This window comes from Diplodia seriata (assembly GCF_021436955.1).
Source record: "Diplodia seriata strain FDS-637 chromosome Unknown scaffold_9, whole genome shotgun sequence".
NCBI classification, from domain to species: domain Eukaryota; kingdom Fungi; phylum Ascomycota; class Dothideomycetes; order Botryosphaeriales; family Botryosphaeriaceae; genus Diplodia; species Diplodia seriata.
This window is the reverse complement of record NW_027117316.1, coordinates 1,121,327-1,144,594: the sequence shown is the minus strand read 5'-3', so window position 1 is coordinate 1,144,594 and position 23,268 is coordinate 1,121,327. Positions and strand designations below refer to the sequence as shown.

The 23,268-nt window shown below is 56.6% G+C and overlaps 10 protein-coding genes across 10 annotated transcripts; 4 read left to right on the top strand and 6 right to left on the bottom strand.

Moving 5' to 3' along the window:
- Positions 1-140: 140 nt before the first annotated feature.
- SLS55_008777 (uncharacterized protein) lies at positions 141-1,862 on the bottom strand (the record flags this gene model as incomplete). The annotated part of the gene is made up of 1 exon (XM_066780183.1): positions 141-1,862. The coding sequence occupies one exon, from the start codon at positions 1,860-1,862 to the stop codon at positions 141-143; it is 1,722 nt and encodes a 573-aa protein (XP_066629412.1).
- Positions 1,863-2,747: 885 nt separating this feature from the next.
- Positions 2,748-3,620, bottom strand: SLS55_008776 (uncharacterized protein; the record flags this gene model as incomplete). Its single annotated transcript, XM_066780182.1, has 1 exon — positions 2,748-3,620. The coding sequence occupies one exon, from the start codon at positions 3,618-3,620 to the stop codon at positions 2,748-2,750; it is 873 nt and encodes a 290-aa protein (XP_066629411.1).
- A 1,316-nt stretch (positions 3,621-4,936) lies between these two features.
- SLS55_008775 (uncharacterized protein) lies at positions 4,937-6,799 on the bottom strand (the record flags this gene model as incomplete). The annotated part of the gene is made up of 1 exon (XM_066780181.1): positions 4,937-6,799. The coding sequence occupies one exon, from the start codon at positions 6,797-6,799 to the stop codon at positions 4,937-4,939; it is 1,863 nt and encodes a 620-aa protein (XP_066629410.1).
- An 878-nt stretch (positions 6,800-7,677) lies between these two features.
- SLS55_008774 (uncharacterized protein) lies at positions 7,678-9,169 on the bottom strand (the record flags this gene model as incomplete). The annotated part of the gene is made up of 2 exons (XM_066780180.1): positions 7,678-8,318; positions 8,551-9,169. The coding sequence occupies 2 exons, from the start codon at positions 9,167-9,169 to the stop codon at positions 7,678-7,680; spliced, it is 1,260 nt and encodes a 419-aa protein (XP_066629409.1).
- Positions 9,170-10,611: 1,442 nt separating this feature from the next.
- SLS55_008773 (uncharacterized protein) lies at positions 10,612-12,528 on the top strand (the record flags this gene model as incomplete). Its single annotated transcript, XM_066780179.1, has 4 exons — positions 10,612-10,916; positions 10,971-11,280; positions 11,338-11,584; positions 12,479-12,528. The coding sequence occupies 4 exons, from the start codon at positions 10,612-10,614 to the stop codon at positions 12,526-12,528; spliced, it is 912 nt and encodes a 303-aa protein (XP_066629408.1).
- A 328-nt stretch (positions 12,529-12,856) lies between these two features.
- Positions 12,857-14,482, top strand: SLS55_008772 (uncharacterized protein; the record flags this gene model as incomplete). Its single annotated transcript, XM_066780178.1, has 2 exons — positions 12,857-12,862; positions 13,235-14,482. 2 exons carry the CDS (start codon positions 12,857-12,859, stop codon positions 14,480-14,482), a joined length of 1,254 nt encoding a protein of 417 aa, XP_066629407.1.
- Positions 14,483-14,599: 117 nt separating this feature from the next.
- Positions 14,600-16,948, bottom strand: SLS55_008771 (uncharacterized protein; the record flags this gene model as incomplete). The annotated part of the gene is made up of 4 exons (XM_066780177.1): positions 14,600-15,191; positions 15,249-15,793; positions 16,034-16,183; positions 16,685-16,948. The coding sequence occupies 4 exons, from the start codon at positions 16,946-16,948 to the stop codon at positions 14,600-14,602; spliced, it is 1,551 nt and encodes a 516-aa protein (XP_066629406.1).
- Positions 16,949-17,393: 445 nt separating this feature from the next.
- vma16 (V-type proton ATPase subunit c'') lies at positions 17,394-18,216 on the bottom strand (the record flags this gene model as incomplete). Its single annotated transcript, XM_066780176.1, has 5 exons — positions 17,394-17,502; positions 17,552-17,860; positions 17,919-18,010; positions 18,069-18,103; positions 18,159-18,216. The coding sequence occupies 5 exons, from the start codon at positions 18,214-18,216 to the stop codon at positions 17,394-17,396; spliced, it is 603 nt and encodes a 200-aa protein (XP_066629405.1).
- A 307-nt stretch (positions 18,217-18,523) lies between these two features.
- toa2 (Transcription initiation factor IIA subunit 2) lies at positions 18,524-18,991 on the top strand (the record flags this gene model as incomplete). The annotated part of the gene is made up of 3 exons (XM_066780175.1): positions 18,524-18,564; positions 18,588-18,786; positions 18,848-18,991. The coding sequence occupies 3 exons, from the start codon at positions 18,524-18,526 to the stop codon at positions 18,989-18,991; spliced, it is 384 nt and encodes a 127-aa protein (XP_066629404.1).
- Positions 18,992-19,640: 649 nt separating this feature from the next.
- On the top strand, positions 19,641-20,524 carry YUH1 (ubiquitinyl hydrolase 1; the record flags this gene model as incomplete). The annotated part of the gene is made up of 3 exons (XM_066780174.1): positions 19,641-19,758; positions 19,827-20,084; positions 20,142-20,524. The coding sequence occupies 3 exons, from the start codon at positions 19,641-19,643 to the stop codon at positions 20,522-20,524; spliced, it is 759 nt and encodes a 252-aa protein (XP_066629403.1).
- Positions 20,525-23,268: the final 2,744 nt, after the last annotated feature.

The following is a 23,268-nucleotide window of genomic DNA, read 5'->3' as shown; positions in this document are numbered from 1 at the left end:
TTCGCAGAAACAACTTGCAAAGTCTAATTTCCAAAACGCCACAGAACCCAAACACACCACTCCACTTCTCATAAACCCCTTGGCTGCCATGCTCCTCCATCCTACTTATGCTGCCAACTGTGGTGATTCTCAATATCCTCTCAGAACAAAAACACCGAGAGAGGGTTAAGACTGCAGATTGACCAGACTGTATGGCCAATTGCTCCGACGACACGGATGAACCCACCAACACCCCCGGCGGCGAACTCTGAAGGACGTTTGGGAGTCTCTGAGCAAACCAGTTGAGCATGGTTCTTGACAGCAGTGGTGACGAGAGCTTCCTCGACCCGAGACTCAAGAATCTCGTTGGCCTTGTCAAAGGGCACAGGGCTCATACGCTCGAAGCGAGCAATGGCCTGGTCGACTTCATCGCTGTTAAGCATCGTGACGAGGTCATCCCCTCCATAACTGTCAAAGCTGCCCTCATGGGCATCCTCGTTAGCGATGCCAGAGGCAGCCTGGTCCAAGGAGCTCGATTCGTGGTCGGCGCAGATGAGAAGAGGTTCGTCCGGATGGTGAGCATAATCGAGGCCGGGGATCTTGCCGTAGGGTGCCGAAGTAAGCTCAGGCAAGCCGAAAGTCGCCTCGGTGGTGAACAGGTCATCGATTCCGTCCTCCGACTCAGTGGCTGAGCCACTGTTGTCGAGAGCAGGCAAAGGGGGGGAGCTAGCCCAAGAGGGTGACTTCTCGCTGGAGCTGTAAAAATACTCATTGTCCTCATCAACCATATCGGAGGTGAGGCAGCCACCGTCGATTTCGATTTCGAACTGGGCTTCAATCTTCTGCTCGAAGGAGGACTCGAGCTCTTCGTCAGCATAGTACACACTCTCCGAATCATAGGCCTGGAGAGTGATCTCTTCGTCGTCTTCGCTTGCGGGAATAATGGTGATGTCTGACTGGAAGGCCCTTGGAGGAGTGACGCTCTCAGGAGATCGAGTGTCTTTAGCAGGCTGGTGAGTGCCAGCATCCTCATTCTCGATAGAGATGAAATTGCTCAGGGGTGAAGGGCGAGGGTAAAAAGCCCGGCCGTCGGGTCCAGGCTGGCGGATCTTGATTCCATTGGGTATATACGTGTCCTTGGGGACGTCCACGTCGTAAGGCTCCTTGAAGCCCATGGAACCACGAGGAAAACTGGGGAGCGGGAGTTTCTCGCCCTCGGCCTTGTGAGGGTAGGCCAAATAATTTGGAACCGGGTAGATGTGCTGGATAGCACGCAACAAGCATGAGGCAACGCGCGGAACGTCCCTGTGAACAATGTGGTCGTCCTTGCACAAGTTCATTGTCGACTTGAGGTCCTTGAAGATGCCTGGAGACATGACCCACTGGCAGACTTGGGGAGAGGTAGCAGTGAACTCGTACCAAGAGGGTGACTCTTCGGTGAATCCAGGGTGGGTGCCCTCGCTTCGGATCACGGTACTGTCATGTTGTTCAGTATCGGGCATTTCATGGGTTGGATCCTGATCAGACGAGATATCGACGGAGTTCTGCAGCGTCGCTTCCCAGAGATCGACTGTCTCGGAGTCGGGTGAGGCGGGAGAAGTGGTGTACACATCTTCCGGGTCTTCGGTGGGTGTGACCTCGTCAGTGGGCGCAAAAGGGTGGGTGCGCACGATGACGGGGCCATCTTCAGCATAGTCGGCGTTTACCTGGGTGGTCTGCTCAATGTTAGCAAGATGCATATTCTGGACATGGCAAAGGTTGGCACGGCTTACAACGTCTTGCGAGTCGATAACAGGGGCAGGGGAAGCAAGCTCCTCAAACTCTTCATCCCAGTTGAGACCGCCGAGGGTGCCGAACTGCTCGAGACCAGCAGCAAAGTTCATGGTGGAGGAGGTCGACATTGCTTTGAGGATGTGGTCGGAAGTGGTTGCGTACGAAGGTGATGACACAGTGGGGATCCTTGAAGGTGGTCGTGGGGCTCGAAAGGTTGACTTCGCGGTGGGCCTAGGACGCAAAAAATTCTTGCGAGCAATCTGAGTGACGATGGGGGTGGAGTGGGTGTGTTGTTGCGAGGAGCGTGGGCGGTTGATGGAGAGGTGATGGTCGGACAGTGCCCGAAGGCCCCTCTTATGGTAGCCGCAAGCAAGTGATTGAACAGCGACGGCACTGGACCGGATCAGGGCACTTAACACCAAAAGCCGCGATGGGTGGGCAAGGTGTTTACCATGCGCGTGTGCATGGGCCACCGCAGCGGGGTGGTGGCCCGTCTACACCATGCAGCGTGGCCACTACCGCTGGCCTCCATGACGTAACCAGTCTCTGCAAGCCCCTCGATGGACCAACCGTGTGTACAAGCGTAGATATTTATATGTCCATATCTGTCGCTGCTTTGCACAACTGCAATTGCTGTTGTAATGGCGGCGTTGACCGAAAGGGATGCCAAAGCGATATGCGTCACTTCTCAAAATTCGCACAACGCAGCCGCGCAAATATTTCCATAATTTAGTTGGTCAATCACAGATAGCATAGCAACCAACTTATATGGACGTTGAGCCTTAATTGCGTGAGCTTTGTAATAATTATGTGTCCTAAAACCCCACGACCCAGGCTTTGTCTTACACCAAGACAAATAACACAATAAGCAGTAGTTGTCGCAAATGCCATCTCTCCCGGTGTCCAGTGATCACTCATAGCCTCACTTACATTCCAAAAAGCCCCAGCCTCTTCATGTCTAGCGTATTGAGCTGTGCCGGTTAGTTGCTTTGTCTTCAGATGTCGAAGCGACGGGAAGTGGCTGGCACAACGAGATAAGGTTTCCTGCAGAAGGCCATGGTGGGCGTTACAAGATACCTGTAGTCTTCGGGCAGGGGCGGAAGAAGGCTCAAGTGCCGAGAAGATCTGACTTCATCATGGTCCAGTTCGTCGTCAATGGCGTACATGATATCGGCCATCTGCGCGATACTGGCAGGCCTGAGTGTAACCTGCGGCACATTCTGGCCTTGAATGATGCCAAACCCTTCGGGATCATGAGCCTCAGAATCGGAGTCGGGGAGATCGATGCTCATGCTATCGATGTCGGTATCGGAATCGCATGCTTTGGTCTCGGTAGCGAAGGCACCAAGAGACCCAGCAAACCCCGACTCAATGTCCATGTTGTGAGTGCCATCAGTGTCCGAATCCGACCATGAGTCCGAGCCGCTTGAAACAGAACCAGCATAGTCCCTTGCTGGACCGTAATAGTCCATCGGCTCTTCACCAGCAATTAGTTGCGAGGTGATGTTCTGGTGATCAGCGTTCGGGCCAAACAAGTGCTGGTGGCTCTGGCTGACATCCTCAAGCTCATTCCAAGCTGCAGGCAAACTGCTCGAGGAAGACCGGCCCGGGCTGGTTTTCTGCAAGGCATTCGAGGAAGCGTCATGGTGTTCCAGGCCATTTTCAAGCTCGGCCTCGTAGCTCAGAGTCTCGACATGGCGCAGCTTCGAAGGGGCAGGGAAGAAACAGCCACGCAACCTGAGCATCTGGTAGTCGAACGGCTGGAGCTTGATACCGTTTGGGGTCCAGCGTGTCGAGGGAATATCCGGGTCCCCGAACTTCTTCAAGCCCTTGGCACCTCGGGGGTAGGTGGGACGCTTGGAACCCATTGCGTGCGTGCAATACCGAAGCTTGTGACCGGTGGCGCCGGGTGGCAACTGGAGATGTGGGTAGTCCTCTTCCGCTACGTCGTACAAGTGATGATGGGCGCGCTGGAGGCAGCTTGCGATGCGAAGGAGGTGTGTGTTGGCCGAGCTCCCGGAATGACGGACGATCCAGTGGATTTCCTGGCCGATGAGGAAGGTGGAGAGCCAGAAGCAGATTTCTGGCGGGGTCGAGGTGTGGGTGTTGTTGCGTGCGCGTCCGAAAATGTAGCGGGCGGGAACGGTGTTAATCGCATTGTCTGTGAGTGAATGGGCTCCAGCGCGCCGCGCCGGGCTAAACACGTCTTCCGCCTTTTTCGTATCAACTTCAACATCACTCAGCATGCTTCCAGACCAGTCCGGAAGCTCAATCGAAGCACCAGCAGAAAGGTCGGACACATTCGAGCTGGGAGTCAGCCGGAATGGATATCTCAAAACACGCCTTAACCCATTGGAAACATGATGGAGGAGATTCGTCGCGGTCTTGCGGATACCATCGACCGAGCTGGCCATACACATGCGCCTGGAATTGCGCGGCAGATCTTGATTGTCGGTCGGGCGTGTGCTGCCGGTGTTGAGCCTATGATCCCATCTAGGCTCTGGAACGGTATGCCCAGCCGGACAGGTTGCTGTGTCGGCAACGGTGACGGAGCGATTGACTGAGCAGACGGGAGATGTCGACATTGTGGACTAAGGAGTCGAATGGTCAGCAGACAATGTTGAAGGTCCAAGAAAGCCGGGCCATCGCTAAGAGTGGATCGAGTCTCCAAGAGTTGAGCGGGAGGGAAGCCCCAAGGGTGTTGACTGCATGGTAAGGCGCTCGGTCCACTCGGCTAGCCACCACCGGCATTGCGAATGATATCATGATGTGTGTTGTGAGGCACTCGGTCCAAATAGGCACTTATGGTTCTCGCCATCTGAAGCCGATTCTCAAAGCTGATGGCAAGTAAGCCTGCAGGCTCGTTATCTTGAAGAGCTTGGCTGTCTCTATTGCTCAATATTAATGCAATTAATAGCAAGTGTTCCCCTCCGAAATTAAGTGCCACGCCAAACCCGCAGAGACTATCAAACGCTCGATGCTACCGTACAAGCAACCCAGTCCCTTCGCTATGGAACGATGTCCACACATGAACGATTAAGCCCAGACAAACGGAATGACAAAATTAAGCTTCTGAATACAAAGAATTAATGCAAACCTTTTCGCCTCCACTGGTGATGACATTTAGCAGAAAACAATGTGTACTCCTTCAACTTCTTTACTTCCTGATACTTCGTCATCCAGATCACCGGTTACGGTAAACGACGCGGACGTACTTCTCGGGAATGACGAGGCGGGGCCCCCACGAGACGGTCGGGTGGCGCTCATCGGCATACTTCACGCCAGCCGGGAGAGCGGGCAGCGAACAAGGACGTATGAGCTCGTTGTCATCATGATCAAAGTCGTCGGCGATGGCTGACAAGATGTCGGCCTGCTGGCTGGGTTCGAGTTTCATAGAACTTCCTTCCAAGAAGCTCGACATGTCAGACTGGGCCTCGTGGCTGACTGGATTGCGTTCCTGGGGGAGCGAAGCCGTTGCAGAAATGTCGGATACGTCCCCTTCAAGCTCCTGGGAGAGGATGGAGAAGCTGCTGGCGTCGCACTCGCTGCTGTCTTCTCCATCGAAGGCCTTGACCTGGACGGTGGACAACGTGTCAATTGATGAGATGGGAGTGCTTGCACCGGATCGGGGCTCCATGTGCTCCAAGTCGGCAACATCCTCCTCACTATCAGAGCTCTCGCCGGTGACAATGGCAAACAGAGTAGAGAAAGGGCGCAGAGCATTGATGGCATTTGCCTTGACACGTTGAGCAGAGCAGACTGGAGCCTGCTTGTCCTCGCCATTGGCTTCCTGGCCTTCTTCAGCAAGACTCGTGAAGGAGCTGCTGTTAACGACCATCCAGTTGACTCCTGACATAGACTCGGCGACAGCGTTGGAGGTCTCCTCTTCCGAATCTTCTTCCAGGATGATGTCGTCCTGCATTGAGTGCAGGTTCGGGACACCCCTGGACCTCGACAAAGAGTGCGTTGCGCGGACTAGAGGATGGGAGCGAAAGTCGGTTGTCCGCTCGATGCTGATCTCTTCAGAATCATCGCCGTAAGCGACCCAGTTGTCATCACAGATGGAAGATAGCGTAGTGTCGTCAGCAGGGCTAGTGGACATCTGCTCCTCATCCGCGTTCGAAGAAACAAGGCGGATAGGCTCGACGTGGCGTCGAGTAAGCATGGCCTTGGTGCGGCGGATGCTGCGGCGACTGACATTCTGACTCAGCGGCTTGTCGTCCTCGGCGTACTCGATGGTCTCAACCTGCCGCAATCGCGATGGCTCGGGCAAGAAGACGCCATGAGGGAGGCGCGGAGTGGGCACCATGTACCCATCGGAGCCTTGATGCCAGCTTGAAAAGTCCGCGTCGTCAGGCCTCTTCAAGCTCTTTGCGCCACGGGGGTAGTGGGGAGGAAGGCGCTTGCTGCCGGTCGCTCCTTGAGGCAAGCGGATGTCCAGGTCGCTAGGGACGTGGTAGAGGTGCTTGCCGGCGCGGTTTAGGCAAGAAGCACGGTGGTTCACATGGTCAGAGTTGGCGCCATCGTCATCGACAGCGGCAGCGCGGGTGGCGTTGATATCTGCGGATATGTCTGGTGACGAAGCCCATTCGCAGACTTCCATGGAAGTACTGGTGTCAGGGTATGGCGAGACGGTGTAGCCTGGGTCGTGTGCTGGAAGTGGTCCACAGGCTATCATGTAAGGGTAACGGTCCGAGGCAGAATCTGCCACAGAGTTGCAAGAGTTAGAGAGCATATCGCGGTCGGCATGCTGCTGGCCATGCCCCTGGTCATGCTGCTGGTCATGCTGCTGGTCATGCTGCTGGTCATGCTGCTGGTCATGCTGCTGGGTATGCTGCTGGGTATGCTGCTGGGCGTGAGAGTCCGGACCCTTCTGTGCCGGTTTGTGCAAGACGACACGAATCTTCTGTGAAGCGCGCTTGATGGCGCTTGTGGTGGTGGATGACATAGCTTGCAGCTTGGAGCTCAGGCGGCCGATCAAGCGACTGCCTCTCGCAGGCTTGATAGTACCGGGCTCGCTGTGCTCGACTCCAACTGACGCAGCCATGTTTTCGGTGTGGTGCTGGTAGGCAGAGGCAGAAGCATTGCCAGAAGGAGGGCGTGCGGGCTTTATCGTGCCCAGCTTGAGCATCAGGTGAGTTGGAAGGCGCATGATGGAGGGTGACGCAGAGAAGTGGAGTGTAGCGTTGATGGAAGGGCGTAGGAGCGCGGTCGAAAGTTGTAGCCCGCAATATGGACTGTGCTCGGAAGCCGACCTGCCGGTGGTCCTAGAGTTGTGAATGTATGGCGCCCGGTCACAGTGATGCATGAGTTCGCATGCCTCAGGCGCACTGTGAATTGTCAACCCTAGTAGCGCTTGAGATCCATGGATCAGTAGGATAGTTACAAGCTAGTAACTCGAGAAAAACTTAAGGCACCCACCTGGCTTGTGAAGCCGATATACTTGGATTCGTGCAATCAGTCACCAAGTAGATTCAAAACATTCAATAGCCATCAGAAAATGCGAAGTCCAATAAATTGAGTACCTTCCAATACTACCCAGATGCTGCATCGTAAAATCAAACCCAGTTCCGCTATGCACAACAAATCTGTCCCATCTTAAAGTCGAAAATTTATGATACAAAGCAATGAATCTTCAAGAGACTCGGCATGATATTTTATCTAACCTTGAGCCACCCCTTCTTTCCAGTGTAGAAGTGTAGCTGCGCTTGTAAAACGTCTCAGAACGTTATGTCCTTCCTTTTACTTTTGGCTGCTGTCGTGCTGTCGAGCCGAAGGCCCTCAGCCTTGCCCATGGTAAGTGCTCCTTTCGGTTCCGGACAGATATATGTGGTCACTAGCCCAAGAGCGCCGCAATACCGCCAGCAATGGCGATGGCAGCGGCAGCAGTGTTTGCCCAGAAACCTAAGTTGTCTTCATCAGCATCTACTTCTCCATGTCTAGGTCCGGCAACATACCGTCGTCCTCTTCCGCTGTGTCTTCCTCGGCTGTTACCATATCATGATACTGCTGGACGAAGCTCGAATACAATGTCTTCGGCGGAGCCAGCTTCTTCCCAGCGTTCATGTCGTGGAGCGCAAGCGCAGGGCAGGCAGGCACCGGGCTTGCAGGCGGCGACGCCATGTCGTCGGCTGCCATGTTCCGCGTAATTCCAGGGCCAGTGAGCTTCGGGCTGGGGCTTGGATCTTGTCGGAGAGTGTTGCAAGAGCCCACAGGCGTGTGAGGCGACGAAGGAATGTGTGTAGGAGGCTCGGAGGGAGGGTTCTCGTCTTTGTCAATGGTGTCCGCGATTGAGGTATCGTCATCATCGCTTTCGTTGTCGTCGATGTCGGTGTCGTCGCCCTCGCTGTCGATACTAGGCCGAGGACGGAGTGGGATGGGCTTCATGAAGATGGTGGTTGTGGAGACGACGACGCGTTCGGGCAAAGACTCAACCGACGCCGTGGCGGGCGTCGCACCATCCGCCTCCTCATCCTCCTCAACGCTGCTGCTGTCAAAGCAAGCCCACTCCTCCTCAGAGCTCTCCACCGGCTCCGCTTCCGTCTCCTCCTCCATATCGTCGTCCTCTAGCGTCCACACATCGGAGAGGCGGGAGGGCTGCGGGAGGTAGACGCCATTGCGCATCTGCGAAGTCTCCCCGATGGGGATATAATCCGCCACCGGGGGGGGAGATGCACTCCAGCTCCCATCTCTTCCACAGCCCCTTGGCCCCCCTGTTCTTGCACTCCTCCCGGGGATGGACGGTCCCGCGGCGAGGAACCGCCTTGAACCCACGGGCAAGCGGGGGAAAGAACACACCAGCGTTCTCGGACACGTCATATGTGTGGTCGAACGCGCGCCGGAGAACACTGGCCACGCGCGGGATGTCGTCGTGGGCGTAGTCGTCGCCGTGACGACTGGCGCCGATGACCCAGTCTGCGTCGCTCTGGATGCCCGGCGAGAGTGCCCACGAGCTGACTTCCGGAGATGTGGCCGTCCACTCGTGCCATGAGGCTGATTCGCTCCAGGACCAGCCTGGGTGTTCCCAGGTTGCGAACGAGTCTGACGGCGGCACGGGGTTGACTTCTGGGATGCTGTCGGCCACTGCCGGCGCCTCGGCGTCGTACTGGACAAGGTCTTCGCACTCATTGGGCATTGCGTCCATGGTGGCGGTCCGGCTGGGAAAGCCAGAGATGGTGGGAGGGGTGTGGTCGGTGGATGTGGTGGTGTCGGGGTAGGGGAGGTATAAGGTGGACTTCTCGATCGGCAGCGCGGCGTTGGTGGCCTCCTGGCCCTCTGGATGGAGCTGCTCGGGCTCGGACTGTGCGGTTGTGGTGTCTTCGACTGCAGCAAGCTCATCGTATTCGGCGTCCCAGTCGATGGAGCCAAAGCTCTCAAGACCGAAAGCGAAGCTCTGCGGTTGCATAGGTTGTGGCATGATGCGGAAAGTTGGAGAAAAGGTCTTGGGTTGGCGGGATATCGCTGGTAGTGGCAAGAAGATGAGCTAAATGGTTGTCTCGCCAGCGGGTTGCGAGGTGCGTTTGGGTTGCAGGTGGCTGTAGATGGAGCAGTGTCGCAGGAGGAATGTTTGATCGCTGGACAGGAGCTTAGGCATGCGCGATGCAACGAGCTTCAGGAGAGCGGGTTGCGCGGATCGTGAAGAGAGTGTGAAGAGCGTGTCAGGGTGCACGGTGGGCGCGGAAGACCGAAGGGTTTTGTTGTGGTGGTGGTGCGCGTGGACTGGATGCTGGGGGAACGCGGAAGAGAAGGTGAGCAGCGAGGAAGAAACACGGCGCATACAACGAAAGTGTGAAAGCACCGGTCGCCTGTGGAAACCAGAGTATCGTTGCGTTTGCCGCAATCCCTCTCCGGGCAGAACTGCTCCCCGGGCAGAACTGCTATTCTTATTGCCATTACGCCCGGTATCACAATGGCATTGTTCCAACAGAACCGTTGCTGCCATGGACAAAGCGACGCTCGCTCCATTGAACGGACAAAGCGCTAGAGTGCGCCTGTCACTTTGGACTAGTTTCCGGTTATTCGGCGCAAGATTCAGTGCGGCCGCTGGCATGGAACGTCTGGCATGTCATAGCACTAATCGGCCGAGGGATCTTCGAAGAATCAAAAAAGCGCCTGGAGCAGTGGGGGAGTCGAAGACAGCCAGTAGCTGCGTCATATGCCTTGCTCCATGGTACGAGTCCGCCAGCCCGCTCATGGATTGATCATCCATGAGCCCATCATTCTCACCACGAGCCTGCGGCTACTGGATATCACAAGTCAGTGGGGCATTCGCGCTGTAAGAGAGACACCCACCTTTCTGTCAGCTCGGGTACCTGTACCAGGAGCCACCCAAAAAAAAAAAAAAAAAAAAAAAAAGCCCCGCGCTGAGCGCAGTATGAGCTGGTGGGTATTTGGAGGGCTTCCACAGGGCCAAATGGCGTCGGTACAATTGGAATATGCATGCTCCTCGGCGCTTGGAAGAGATAGCGAGTATATGGCCCCAAGCTCTTGTCGATGCAAGATGGCTGAGAACGACGTTGGACGTCGGATAAGCGACGAGGATGGATCGGATAAAGGCAGGCCCTAGGTGGTCGGTCGGCGGGCGGTCGGTGGCGCAGCTGGCGGGGCCGTATCTATTTGAGCGTCAGAGCTCCCCCGAGGTCTCCACTCCCCCGCTGCTGCAATCCACAGCTCCAATTGCACCATTGCCGGCTTCTAGCATCATCAACCTCAGCCTCCCAGCTTTTTTGCCCACCTTTTATGCCCTTCCTCCGCCACTTCGCCCGCACCAGCGCTGCTTTCGCCCGCACCGCTACACGTCCTTCCGCCGCACCAGCGCCGTTGCCCCGCCTCGTTGATTCGACAACCGCAGCCCGCACCATGTCGTCCGCCGTCGCCAAGCGCCTCGAAGGCAAGACCATCGTCATCACCGGTGCCAGCTCTGGCATTGGTCGCAGCACCGCCCTCGAGTTCGCCCGCACGAGCCCCAAGGACCTGCGCCTGATCCTGACTGCCCGCCGCATCGACGCCCTCAAGCAGCTTGCCGACGATATCAAGAAGGAGGTTGGCGACGGCGTCAAGGTGCTTCCCGTGCAGCTGGATGTCAGCAATCCTTCCGAGGTGAAGAGCTTCGTCCCAAACCTGCCCGAGGAATGGAGGAACATTGATGTTCTGGTCAACAACGCGTGAGTCAGACCTCTGAACGCGGTTCGCACACCCATGCTGACAGCCGCTGATAGCGGTCTTGTCAAGGGTGTCGCCCAAGCGCCCGAGATTGCCGAGGAGGACATCAACGTCATGTTCCAGACCAACGTCACGGGCTTGATTGGCATGACCCAGGAGGTCCTCAAGGTTTACAAGTCGCGCCCCGACGGCGCCAAGGGAGACATCATCAACGTCGGCAGCATTGCTGGCCGCGAAGGCTACCCTGGCGGTAGCATCTACTGCGCCACCAAGGCCGCCGTGCGCACTTTCACCGATTCCCTCCGCAGAGAGCTTATCTCCACCCGCATTAGGGTTATTGAGGTCGATCCTGGCCAGGTTGAGACGGTGCGTGGAGATGGTCGGGTGCTGCTCTAACAGAAGACGGCTGACGAACCCTTGCAGGAGTTCTCCGTCGTCCGCTTTTACGGCGACAAGTCCAAGGCCGACGCCGTCTACAAGGGCGTTGATCCTCTGACTCCTGATGACATCGCCGAGGTTATTGTCTTCACTGCCGGTCGTCGGGAGAACGTCGTCATCGCCGACACGCTCATCTTCCCCAACCACCAGGTAAGCAACTTCCGCATCGCCAAGCTCCGATCGCGAAAGGAGGATGAAGAGTTGGCACTGACCGATCAAGGCGGCCGCAACGGTCATGCACCGGAAGTCGTGAGGAGCGCAAAGACATGCTTAGAAATCCTGACATGCTGTACAGGCTGGTGCCGGCGGTGCAATGTACAGAAGGCCAGCGAAGGATACGAAGATGTAAATACGGGGATGGATATAGAGGACAGCAAACGGAGCTGCAATATCTTTGGTGAATTGAACATGGCAGCAATGGCTGTACAGCAAGACAGCGCTGTGACGCAGTGGAGTCAAGAATCAAGAAACAACCCAACCTCTACTCTCATCTTAACGATCGTTTGGAGTATGCATAGTGACACCCATCATCATCAAAGACAACTACTCCATACAGCGGGTCATCTCCTGCTCAGTAAAGCGATGGCTCTGCTTGAGGGTTTCTGAACTGGATCCTCGACCAACGCAAGCAACGTCGGTAGCACAGCCCCAGGCTACACGCATAGAATGCTCACGAGAGAGTTTGCTATCCCTGTCGACCGATCTGTTGATCTTGCACATATTCCTCGAAAGTCCAGAGAGCACCGCAGCATGGAATGTTCTGCTAAGTCGTAAGGCAACTTTAAGCGAGCTCTGAATCAGTTATAATCGGTTTGAGCTCGAATACGGTTCTAAATCAAGCTACCAGGGGTGTAATTAGCATCAAACCAAAATTTGGTACAATATTAGTTGTAAATTTGGAAAATGTCTTTCAGAAGCGCCAATGGTGTAATGGTTAGCATTAATGCCTTCCAAGCATTAGATTCTGGTTCGATTCCTGATTGGCGCATTATCTTTTTATTTTTCTTTTGAAACTGGCGTAATCTCTTTTTTTTTTTTGCTCTCCTTTTACGTTTTGTAGTAAAATTAGCTTAATGCTCTAGGGATCGCTGCGAATTAGTGCGAAAAGTGATCATTGCCGCCATAGCAGACGAGATTATGGTCCAGATCGTGCAAAGAGCGATTCGCGAGTATTAACTGGAAAGTCTCGGCTGTGTCGTGGTCGATAATGCTTTTAGGAATGGCACTATAGTCGAGGACACTGCCTATTGCATTCACTGTATTGGTTATATCATCAATTTCGTTGTCAGGGCGATTCTCCTTGGGCAAGGTGTTACTTCCTCGACGTGAACGAGGATAGCGAACGGGCCTGTACGTTCTGGAGCAAAGCAGGCCCGCTGCGAGTTCGCTGATCGAAGCCAGCAGCGGCGAGAGTAGTTTGAGCGTTGCCCGAGGCTCCGTAAGCGACAGCTGGACGAGAAGTCCGATTCAAACGGTAGATGCAGGTGCTAGGTTTCCTGACGTCATGCAAGTTCCCCGGGTTCTTTCTTTCCCCTGCATGTCTCTCCGCACGCAGCTCCCTTCGGCTGAAGCTCTCCCGAGCCTCTACATCCGCAACTCGCCATAACCCCCGGCGAACGGGAGAGCTCCTCCATGATCGACTGCAGCGGCCCCGCCAGCTGCCCTGAACCATTTTGCCTCCAATCAAGCTTCAGGCAAATCGATTGGCCGGGAACACCATGAATCAAATGCACACTCTTTCCCCGGATTTTTGCTTCCTTCCCGCCGTAACAAATCTTCTCGACCTCGATCTTCTCTCCCGTCTATCACGATGCGTCTCTTCTCGTGCCCCGCTCTTCCCCTTTCCCTATGCTGCGTCCTCACTTCTGCCCGGGTGATCCAGTCGACCCTTGACAATGGCCGTCCTCAATGCACTGTCCACGCCAGCGGCAACCAAACCGACGACGTGCCCGCCATCCTCTCCGCATTCGCCTCTTGCGGGAACGGCGGCGACATCGTGTTCCCCGAAGGCGAGGACTACTACATCGCGACACGGCTGAACCCGGTCGTCAACGACGTCCACATCCACTGGCGCGGTCAATGGACCTTCTCGCCAGACATCGACTACTGGCGCGCCAACTCGTACCCCATCTTCTTCCAGAACCACGCCGCGGGTTTCATCCTCACCGGCGACCGTATTCAGATCGACGGCTACGGCACCGGCGGCATCTTCGGCAACGGCAACACCTGGTACGTCGCCGAGGCAGACTCGCCCGTCGGCGACACGCAACCGGGGCGGCCCATGCCGTTCGTGCTCTGGAACGTGTCGGACGTGCGCGTGTCCGACTTCTACGTGCGCGACCCGCAGCTGTGGGCCATCAACATCATGAACGGCACGCGCCTCGCCTTCGACCGCATCGTCGTCAACGCCACCGCGCCCACCGCTCCCGGCGGCGGCGTCAACTGGATCCAGAACACCGACGGCTTCGACACCATGGACACCTCCGACGTCACCCTGACCGACTTTACGTACCAGGGCGGCGACGACTGCGTGGCCATCAAGCCGCGCTCGCGCAACATCCAGATCCGCCGCGCGCGCTGCGTCGGCGGCAACGGCGTCGCCATTGGCTCGCTGGGCCAGTATCTCGAGGACGCGTCCGTCGAGAACGTCGTGTTCGACGACGTCACGCTGGTCCGCCACCAGTGGCTGCACGGTTCTGCGCTCATCAAGACCTGGGTCGGCGTGCTGGTCAACCAGTCTTCCCGCTCCTACGAGAGCGCGTGGGTACCGCGCGGCGCCGGCTGGGGTTCTATCCGCAACATCCTCTTCTCGAACTTCAGAGTCGAGGGCGCCGAGGCCGGGCCTGAAATCAACCAGGACAGTGGGAATAACGGAACCGAGGCGTTCGAGGGCAGCAGCTTGATGGACGTGTCCAACGTGGCGTTCGTAAATTGGACGGGCTGGCTCAATCTGGATGAGGGGGAGACGACAACGGCGGGTATCAGCTGCTCGACGAAGAACCCTTGTTATAACATTGACTTCAAAAATGTGAACTTGACGACGGCGCAAAACAATACGGATTTGGGGACGGCGGAGTGCAAGTTTACCGAGGAAGGCGGCGTGCATGGGGTTGAGGGGGAGGGGTGTTAATTGTGCCCCTGGTCGCGGGAGAATCGCAAGCACTTCAGTGCAAAAATCAAGCATCTTCAAATGTGTGACGGCTCTGCTGCCCCCATACACCGCATCTCACATATACCACTTTCCAACTCACAGCTCGCTGATCACCGGCCCCATCATCAATGCGTCCACCATCTCCCCATTCTTCACGTACCCATCCTTCACCGGTAGGCAAAGCAGCGCATTCGCTCCCTTGAAGCTGCCGATGCGCGAGCTGCGTTGGCCGCCGGTGCTGCTCGCATGAAGCCCGCCATCCGCCTTCACCACAACCAGCGCACGATGATACTCGGCCCTCTTGCCATCACATCTCAGGTCGCCACCATCAACCCTGACGCGCACCCTCGGCAGGCCTGCCGGGCTGATGCCGCTCGCGCGGTGCAGCGACGGCAGCACGAACAACTGGAACGTCGTCACCGCCGAGGCCGGGTTGCCGGGTAGCGAGAAGATGGTGCAAACGGCGCTGTTGTGATCGCCGCCAGATGTGGACTTGAACGGGACGGTGGCGAAAGTGGTCGGCTTGCCTGGCTTCATGCTGACACGGCCGAAGTGGATGGTGCCGCCAAGCTGCCGCTCGATGGTCGGCTTGAGCAGGTCGAGCTCACCCATCGACACGCCGCCCGAAGTAATGATGGCGTCGACACGGCGGAGGGCGAGGCGGAGAGTCTCTTCGAGGCTTCCAGGCCTATCATCGGGAGTTAAAGCCTGTGGATGGTGAGAAATAGGGGAAGAATCGACTTACTGGTCCGACGCGATCTTGAGGTCCACGGCCTCGAAACCAGAGGAACGCACCGCGTTCAAAAGCGTCGGCCGATTGGTGTCCCTAACCTCGCCCAGTCTGAGCTCGCCGGGGCGATCGAACTCGACGATCTCGTCACCCGTGCTGAGCACGCCCACGACAGGCTTCTTGTACACCTTGACCTCACGAACGCCGACGGAGGCCAGCAGGCCAAGTTCACCACCGACTGCCGTAATGCCCTCGCCCGCCTTCATAATCACGTCGCCCGCTCGTACGTCGCTGCCCACCTCGCGCACGTTCTCACCGGGCTTGATGGCTGAAGTCAAAATTTTGATCTCCTTCTCCTCCTTGCCGTCATCGGTCATGCTCTCGAGAACCGTGTCTTCAACCATGACCACGGCGGAGGCGTGCGGAGGGAGAGGCGCGCCGGTGGTGATACGCGCGATCTTACCTTCCTCGAGCGGTGCGATCTCGCCAGCTTGGGCGTGCGAGACGAGAGCAACGGGGTATATGCCCTTCTTGAAGGATCCGGGCTCAGGGACCCGCACCTTTGATAAGTCAGCACTTGCGCAGGATCAGAGATGGCATTTGATATGGGCTCACGGCGTAGCCATCCACGATGCTAGCTCGGAAAGCGGGCACGGACTCGGGAGCTTTGATATCCTCAGCTAGTACATGACCAATAGCTTTCTCGCCGAGCGGTATCGTGACGATACTCGGTTTGGGCGTATGCTGCGCGATCCGCTCTAGAGCCTGCTCCACTGATAGCATCTCGTACGGCGACTGACGGTAGCGCCTCGTGGGACCGAGACTTGGATCATTAGACTGGGGATTATCATCCGGCTTTGTGTGTGCTCTGGGCATCGCATGGCCTCCATGACCGTGGCCATGACCGTGTCCATGATGGTGATGATGATGGTGATGGCCAGCTTTATCCTCTACGGAGCATTTAGTAGACTGCGTTCAAGGCATGGCGATAGAACTACCTGCGGGCTTGGTGTTTGAGTGTAGCCCTGCTTCCTTCTCTAGCTTCTTCACGCCGCCGGCGTGGAGGGTTCGGGAATCGGCGCCTGCAGCTTGGGTGCAGGCGTGAGGAAGTAACTTGATCACTGCTTCGAGGTTCTCCTTTGCTCCCTTGGGGGAGCCAGGGAGTGTGATGATCAAGGTCTTATTTCTCACGCCGGCCACGGGGCGTGCCATCATGGCAACTAATATTTGTGAGCAGGGAAGAAATGATATGGGGGGAGTTACATTGGACTCACAAGGCGTCACCTGGAGGGATGCAGCCAGCATACCATGGCTAGTACTGTTAGTGACTGAGCTGGGGAAAATCGACCATCAGAGTTCTTACACGATTCCAGGCGCATGCTTGTGGATTAACGGGCTCACAGCCTGTGGGCAGAATTAGCCACAAGAAGGCAAATACGGATCAATGTTACCTCTGGCGTAGTGTCCTTGGTAGTGAAGCCTGTTCCACCGCTCGTGACTATGACATTTACAGCATCCTCGGAGTCTGCCCAGCGTTGGATGAATCGCTGGACGTCAAGGATGCTGTCTGGAACAATATCAAGAACCGGAACATGCCATTGGCTGGCGCTGTCGTTGTGGAACACGTCTTTAAGGACGTCGCCGCACTTGTCGCTCGACGCATCTTTGGCGGCGGTTTCGGAGACGATCAAAATCGCTGCTTTGAGGTGCGACATTGGAGCGACGTACGTTTGTGTCATCGGCTAGCGGGGCTGTAGACCCGCGGGCGATGAGTCCCCGCTAACGTCTTATCCGATGTCGCTTGATTGCCGCCAGCGCCAATGGGCAAAGCTGGAGCGCGCATTTATCAAGTCTCATCCCCCAACAGAGCATGAAATGATCCCGCATCCATGGCGGATATTTTGCTACAAAAATGCGCTAAATGCCAAATAATTTATCGACTACCGCCGCGCCCGCCACACCCTTCTCCTTGGACCCTGTCCTGCAATTCCCAAATATACAAGCCTGAATATGCACAGGACGAAGGAGACCGTACACTGCAACCGCCTGCCGTGCTTCCTTGCCATTTTGACGTCTATCCCAACGCCTCATAGTACATCATTGATCCATCCCATCGAGCCGACGGCGGTAATGTCCCTTTTGGTCTTGTGAAATGACCGTTTACTCCATGCTGAAATCGGCGGCCTTTCCAGAGACCAGCAGGCCAATGATGAGCCCGAAAAGGCCAAGAACGGAGCTGAAAATCTCGATGACGAGGATCTTGACGAACCTTTGTACATGCATTAGCTTCGTGGAAGACATGTGTGCGGGGCACTTACAAGCTAGGATCCGCCGCATCGGCAAGGGCAGCACTGCTGCCGTTGATGCCGACGGAGACGCCGCAGATAAGGTTGCACATGCCAACCGTAATACCTCCCCAGAAAAGCGCATATCCAGTGTAGTAGTTTGAGGCCGAGTAGAGGGCATCGCCGCTGACGGACTGGATCTTGGCAGAGAAGACGATGGACATGATAACACCATAGATGGCGACGACCTCGCAGAAGATGATGGAAATCAAGTTCTTGGTCCGTATCCGGGGCGCCTTGACACCTCCACCGAGAATGGAGCTACCGGTGATGAGAATACCCCTGCAAACGGCGTCAGCGAGCTCCTTCTATTTCCTCCGTGCTCCATCTATTGGCGTACCATGCAGCCCCCACCACGGACAGGCCGATGCAAAGGCCGATGCCCATGTCTGCCCACATGTACGGCGAAACGCTCTCGAGAAATTGTCCAACCTGGAAGCGACGTCATCAGCTAAGCTCGCGGTCGACCATCAGAAGCACAAGCGCATACGTTGAAGGCCTCGCCCTCGCCGTTGAACAGCATATCTGCGAGCATGTCAGCGCCAGGCCGCGAGCGGGAGCGGCAAGAGTGTAAACGTACACAGGCCGACGACGGTCAAGGCGGCGGTCGCGCCACCAGCGCCATAGATGAGTGGCATCCTCGCGAAACTCCCCGGAGTGATCAGTGTGAGATGGAAAACGGAAAAGAGACCCTCTGAGCTCGTCGAGGGCGGTGGTCGGCGCGGTCGGGCGTTGCTGCTTGCTTGGACCTGGCGCTCGCTGGAGCTCGTCGCGGCTCGGAGAAAGGCCGTAGCCCGGGCCAGCCTCCATCACGTGTGCTGCCGCCTCCCGTCGCTGACGCCGCCCTTGCCTCGCCGATCTCTCTGCAACCACGCGCTTCGTGGCCCACCGCACCTTCTGCTCATCCACCGACTTCAGACGCGGTGCTGTCATTCGCTCGCCAAGATGAGCGACCTCAACTACTACGAGATCTATCGGAAGACCAGGTATGCTTTGCACTGCACTGCAGCCACACCATGGCGGAGCCTCCCAAGTTCTCGCTGTGGCTAAACAACAGCAGCATCGGTCTCACCCTGATGGACACGCTGGACGAGCTCATCAGCACCCGTCGCATGGAGCCGCAGCTGGCCATCAAGATTATGCAGAACTTCGACAAGGCCCTTGCGGATGTTATATCCGAGAAGGTGAAAGCTCGCATGAGCTTCAAGGTATGCGCCGCCCTCGTCCCACGGCGCCCATTACGACATACTAAATGCGCGCGCGCTTTAGGGCCACCTCGACACCTACCGCTTCTGTGACGACGTGTGGACCTTCATCATCAAGGACATCACCTTCAAGATGGACAACTCGCAGTCGCTTACCGCCGACAAGATCAAGATCGTCAGCAACAACAGCAGCAGGCCCGGAAACTAAGAGCGTGCCTCCTGAATGACAGCGTATCGGCATTGGTGAAACTATAACATTGCGGCGCTGATCGGTTCGGGGCCCCAACGGCATACAGGAGCAGCTGGAACAAGGCCTCCCTCTTGGTTATCAATGGCCCGGCTTCTCAATTCCTGGAGCACTGGCTCCTTGCGATGACTTTACGATAATCCTGCGATACGGCCGATCTATGCATTATGGTTCCAACGTGAGGCATTGCGAAGGGCTCGGTGGCTTGGCCAGGAAAGAAAAATAGCCTGGAATATGGCTTGTGTATGTGCGGCTTGAGACTGCATTACTCGGCGTTGGAGGTTTTGAAGCAGTGGGTAAACCTTGGGTGCTCAAGGCAGCTCTTGATAGCCAAGAGATTGAGGACCAAATGATGCTGAAGAAACCGCTAAACTAGCACGCCCACCAATGATTTTAGTAGTGTCCGATGCTCTTTAAGTGAATGCCTCGTGTTGGAATTCGCGCGCAATTTGTAATGTTCCCCGCGTCTGCCGACGTCGGCACGTCATAGGGCGCTTGGGCAGGGATCCTCGAAGCTGCCTGCTCTATGAATAAACGCGAAGCTCCACAACCGCCGCGTCCACCCCGCAACTCTACTGCAGCTTTCAACTTCCAAAGCTTATCGTCCAACATGGCCACCGAACAAGAGCGACTCGACAACCCTGATGTGCCCAAGGGCAAGAAGAGCTTCGTCCCTCTCGGTGCGAACACTCCCACCACTAAGGTCGCCGTGTCCAGGCAGCTCACTTGTCAACAGAGAACAACCCGGAGGTGATGAGTGCACTTGTGCACAAGCTCGGACTGTCCACGAAACTAGCTTTTCACGATGTTTTCAGCATCGACGAGCCGGAGCTCCTCGCTTTCGTTCCCCGCCCGGCGCACGCGCTGCTGCTCATCTTCCCGGTCAGCAACACGTACGAGAAATTCCGCCGGGAGGAGGATTCTTCCAAATCCGAGTATGCGGGCTCTGGGACGGGCGAGCCCGTTGTATGGTATAAGCAGACGATCGGCAATGCGTGCGGCTTGATCGGGCTGCTTCACGGCGTGTCCAACGGCAAAGCCCGCTCGCACATCGGTACGCGCCCAGCTCCACAGGTGGCAATGCAAACAAGGAGATACTGACACTTCGCAGAGCCGGAAAGCGACCTCGCGAAGCTCATTGCCAGTGCCGTTCCCCTCACACCCGCTGCCCGCGCGGACCTCCTCTACGAATCGCAAGCCCTCGAGAGCGCGCATCAATCCGCGGCTTCGGGCGGCGACACGGCTGCGCCAGAGGCGGACGCTGCCGTCGACTTGCACTATGTCTGCTTCGTCAAGTCCGAAGATAACCGGCTGTGGGAGATGGACGGAAGGCGCAAAGGCCCGCTCGAGAGAGGCGTGCTGGGCGTTGATGAGGATGTGCTGTCGGAGAAGGCGCTGAACCTCGGCGTGCGGAGCTTCCTGAAGCGTGAGCAAGAGGCAGGAGGTGGCGATCTGAGATTCAGCCTGATCGCCTTGGCTCCCAGTTTTGACTGAGATACCGAGGCCGTCGAGCTTACATACAAGGGCCACCGGCATCGCATCCGCGCGCGTGCTGTGCGAATGCAGCCGCCTGAGCGAACGACCGGCATGCGCCAAGTGGCTGATCGAAGGAGAAGAGCTCTGACGTGGTTTGCATGCGAGCGAGACGGATAAGGTTCTGGATCAGTGTGTGGGACCGGCCATTATAGCTTCCGCCCTGGAATGCAGAGGACAAAGACAAATACTCTCGGCATGCTCACCCGGATCGTCCCATGTGTAAGACGTAGCCCGCCTCAGGTTCGCGGCACAGGCGATGACGGCAGCTTCGGCGGCAGCAGCTTCATAGCGAAGCGATGGACGTGTCCAACCGAGGTGTGTCGGATCACAGTGTAGGTAAACTGGTCCCTGGTTCAGACTTGTAGGTTCTAGGTGTGCCCTGGAACCATCTGTCTCGAGGGGTCAGCCAGGTCAAAACGCCCCGCAAGGCAGATATTTGTAAAAGAGAGCCGGTGATTTCTGTACTGGAGACCCCCTAGCCATTTGCTCGTGTGGGGCGAGGTAAACTATCGGCCGACGATGAGGTAGGTTGCGCGCAGGTCGAGTTAGTGCCTTTGTCCCTTTGCCGTTTTCAACCACCAAGGGACCTCGCTCCGCTCCCCCAGCTTCCCTGTCTTCACTCTCTTCTCCGAAATTCTTCAGGCTGCATCGGTCGAGGTGTCTCGGAACACGTCCAGGCAGCTTAAAGGCAGGAATCGGCCACAGCATTGCTGCCTCGGACGTCGAACGTGACCGCCTGTCATTACCGTTGGACCTGTCCATGCGTAGCTCCGAACCGAATCCCCTTCGACCTTGACATCAGCAACGGTTCCTGCGCCTAGCCACCCGTAGCTGCCCCGCTGGGGCGTGCTCCTTTCCCAGAATGCCCTTCATAGCGATATCAACGGCAGCGCTACCTCGCCTCGCACCCCCTACAATGCAAAGACCAGAGGATGGCTTCACGTCATGGATTTCCTCGACGGCCGCGCGGAATGTGGGCTTATACTCCCGCCGGTGGCACAACGCCAGCTCGGAAGAGAATGTCGACTACATTTTCCTTTTTGATGATCACAAAAAGTTCATAGTGCAGGTTACCTCGGTCGTTGCAGCATGCATTAGCTTGGTTCTGGTGTCGATTGCCTTTTTCTGGTTCATACGAATGAGAAAGCGGTTCAGGCATAAGTCGGGGACTCCTCACTCTTCACCTCAAAGGTCTTGACAGCTAATTTGAGGGCGAAACAGATTGATCATGCTGCTTATCCTTGGAGACTGGGTACGCTCCCTATGGTACCTGGTGTTCGCCATAGTATCTTTTAGGCGTGGAACCATCTACACCCACACTCATTTCTGCCAAGCTGCCGGATACCTGATACAAATGGCCACTGAGATATCTGGTCAGGGCTTACCTGCCTTATCCATTCGTGTGTCCATCCGCTGACCGGCGCAGATTTCTCGGTACTGTTTATATCGATACACGGCGCAACGCAAATATTCAAGCCGCCGGTATCGATCGCTGGCGGGGATGATCGATTGTACAGCTACCGCCGCTGGATCTACGCGTTCATCCTGATCGTCCCCCAGATATTTGCCTCCCTTCCCTTTGCAGACCCTCAGGGCGCCGGATACCTTTCCCAGGGTGCCTTTTGCACACTGCCCCTACGGCCGATTTGGTATCGCCTCGCACTGGCATGGGTCCCACGCTTAGCCATCTGGATCACGATTCTGGGGCTGGCAATCGCAATCTACGCGCACGTTCACCGCGAATTCAGTCACTTTTCGGCCGCATTCCGACACCATTCAACAACCTCAACGAGCTTCCTGTCCGAGACGCTTGACGGAAGCCCACAAGTGACAGAAATCAAACGCGGCGGCAGTCCAGAGATTGGCCTTCATCGCCCGTCCTTTGATCCGGGCGACCAAGCCACTGATGTTGCATCTGCTTCTGCCGATTTGACGACCAGGCCTCGACCTGCACATATACGGCAAATCTCCTCGGCGGACCCTATGAGCGAAGTCCCCAACGAAGCCTTCCTGGATCCAAATGCGGGTCCATCAATGATGACTGTTTCTCCAGATGGCCGACGTAACTCACGAGTTCGCATCGAGGTCCCGACCAGTCTCGTCGCCCCTGAGGCGGAAGCAGAGCCTGCTAATCCTAGTAGTAAACGGAAAAGCATCTCCGAAAGCCTGCGCTCGTGGCGAGGGTCCTTGAAGGATGCTTGCGACAATCCAAACATCAGTCATCGCTCGAGCATGCCCGGCTCTATCGACTCTCAACGCTCATCGCCTGGTCGAAACAACATCATGGCGCTCACGGCGTTTTTCAATGCGAGTCGGCGCGCCTCTGATGGAGCCAAAAGCACGTCTTCCAACCGAAATCGCTTCCGTACCTCCTCTTCCACCAACCGTGCTGAGCGTAGGTCCGGTCGCCGCGTGTCCGACCCGCTGGAGGCGCAGATGCGCCAGAAGCGCGCGCACATCCGCCGGCAACTGCGGCAGGTGTTCGTGTACCCGCTCGTCTACATCTGCATGTGGCTGTTCCCGTTCGTCGCCCTGTGCCTGACGTACAACTCTAAGCTCGTGCGGCGGCCGCCGTTCATCGTCAACACGCTCAACAACTTTTGCCTCTGCTTCATCGGGGCAGTCAACGCCATTGTGTTCTCGTTGCGCGAAAAGCCGTGGCGCCACATTGAGGGCAACCCTAGCCGCTGCTTCTGGAGCAG